This window comes from Myotis davidii, unplaced genomic scaffold (genome assembly GCF_000327345.1).
Source record: "Myotis davidii unplaced genomic scaffold, ASM32734v1 scaffold111, whole genome shotgun sequence".
Classification (NCBI taxonomy): domain Eukaryota; kingdom Metazoa; phylum Chordata; class Mammalia; order Chiroptera; family Vespertilionidae; genus Myotis; species Myotis davidii.
The window spans coordinates 3,284,021-3,285,581 of record NW_006284347.1 but is presented as its reverse complement, the minus strand read 5'-3'; the positions used below and the strand labels follow the sequence as shown (position 1 = coordinate 3,285,581).

General features: G+C 52.9%; 1 protein-coding gene across 1 annotated transcript in view; it reads right to left on the bottom strand.

Annotated features, from left to right (window-relative positions):
* Positions 1-335, bottom strand: part of CCDC66 (coiled-coil domain containing 66) — a 56,606-nt gene extending 56,271 nt beyond the window's left edge. The window contains exon 1 of the mRNA XM_006754683.2: positions 241-335. Within this exon, the coding sequence (XP_006754746.1) occupies positions 241-251 (11 nt within the window). The 5' untranslated portion in view covers positions 252-335. The remainder of the gene's footprint in view (positions 1-240) is intronic.
* Positions 336-1,561: the final 1,226 nt, after the last annotated feature.

Here is a 1,561-nt window from a genome sequence, read left to right as displayed (position 1 = left end):
AACCCCCACCTCCCCCGCGTTTACCCCACTCCTGCACGCCTCCCCTCCCTTAGGAGGGAAAAGGGGCTTTAACTCCGTTGCGAAGTGGAAAGCGAGGGCAGTGGCCGCGGTGAAGGGCGCCCCGGAAACCCGCCCAATTCACCTCAGGGCGCCGCAAGCCCGGAAGGTTCTCCGGGGAGCCCCGGGGCCCACCCAGCCTCACGCCCTCTCAAGTGGGGCCCCTTTCTCACCCCAGCTTACCCCAAGTTCATGGCCTGACCTCTCGCTCCCTCCACGGACGCCCAAGCCCCTTGTGTACGTCGGTTGCCGGAGCGGATCAAAAAGCTCGGCGCCGATTGGGTAGAACCATGCCGGCGAGGCGGAGAGAGGACCAATCGGAGTTTGGTTTGCTGGTGGGTGCGCTCATCGGGCGCAGCTGTGCGGGGACCGGCTTCCCGTGCCCCACCTGGCGCTCCGGGTCCGCACACGTGGGTGGGAGAGGCCTCCGTGCCTCGGAATGGTGCCCGCCCCAGAGGTCAAGCCCTCGGAGAAGTGCCTCAGCCCAGGTGGAGGTGGCAAAAAGCATGCACGTTTTTAGGAAATTAACGTTTTCTAAGTTTTATACCCGGAATAGAGGCTTGTGTAAGTGTACAATAAGTGAGAAGGGTACGGGAGGAAACCTCTAGGGCGGGTGCAGGGCATGGCTTGTTTCTTGCCCTGACCTCAAGCACGAAGCCTAGCACATTGTAGCTCTTTGTAAATTAGCAGCAACAGTTACAGGTGCTCGGCAAAGTAAGCTTTCAGGTGCCAGACATGGATCTAGGCGCCTCGTGTCTACTATTGAAGCTTTACAACATCATCCTTGAGGCACAGAGAAGTGAAGCAACTTGTCCAAGGGTCCCTCGCTGATCCAGAGCCCGTGCAGGACCCAATCTAGTGTTACCTGAGTCTAACTCCCATTCGTCCTCCAAATGCCACCCTGAGCGCCTCCGGAGGCCACTTGCGGGTAGAATAGGAGCCGGTTCTCTGACCTCCCCAATCAGATCCTAATGCATTGGAGATCCTGCGTCAGCGTGAGCTTCCGGGCAGACAGTTGCCGTCATTCGCCTCAATCGTGGAGCAGTATAGACAGTACATGTTCCTTAAACGAATGAACAGTTAAAATAAAAAATAAAAAATGACAACTTTATAAAATTCAACTGAATTATATTTCATGATGAAGATGCCCCTGGATGACAATGCAGTTACTAAAAGTTCACAGTTTTTTCATCTATTCTTATGTGATTCTTTACAAACTATAGTTGTAATATATTAGGCACATTGAATTCTCTTGGGACATTCAGTGAAAACTCAAAGAGATTTTTTATTTTAGTAAATCTTTATTGTTCAGATTATTACATTTGTTCCTCTCCCCCCCCATAGCTCCCCTCCCCCCAGTTCCCACCCCACCCTCTGCCCATACCCCTCCACTGTCCTCATCCCTAGTTGCACAATTTTTGTCCAGTCTCTTCCTGCATCTCCCACACCCCTTTCCCCACCAAGAATAGTGAGTCCATTCCCTTTCTATGTCCCTGATTCTATA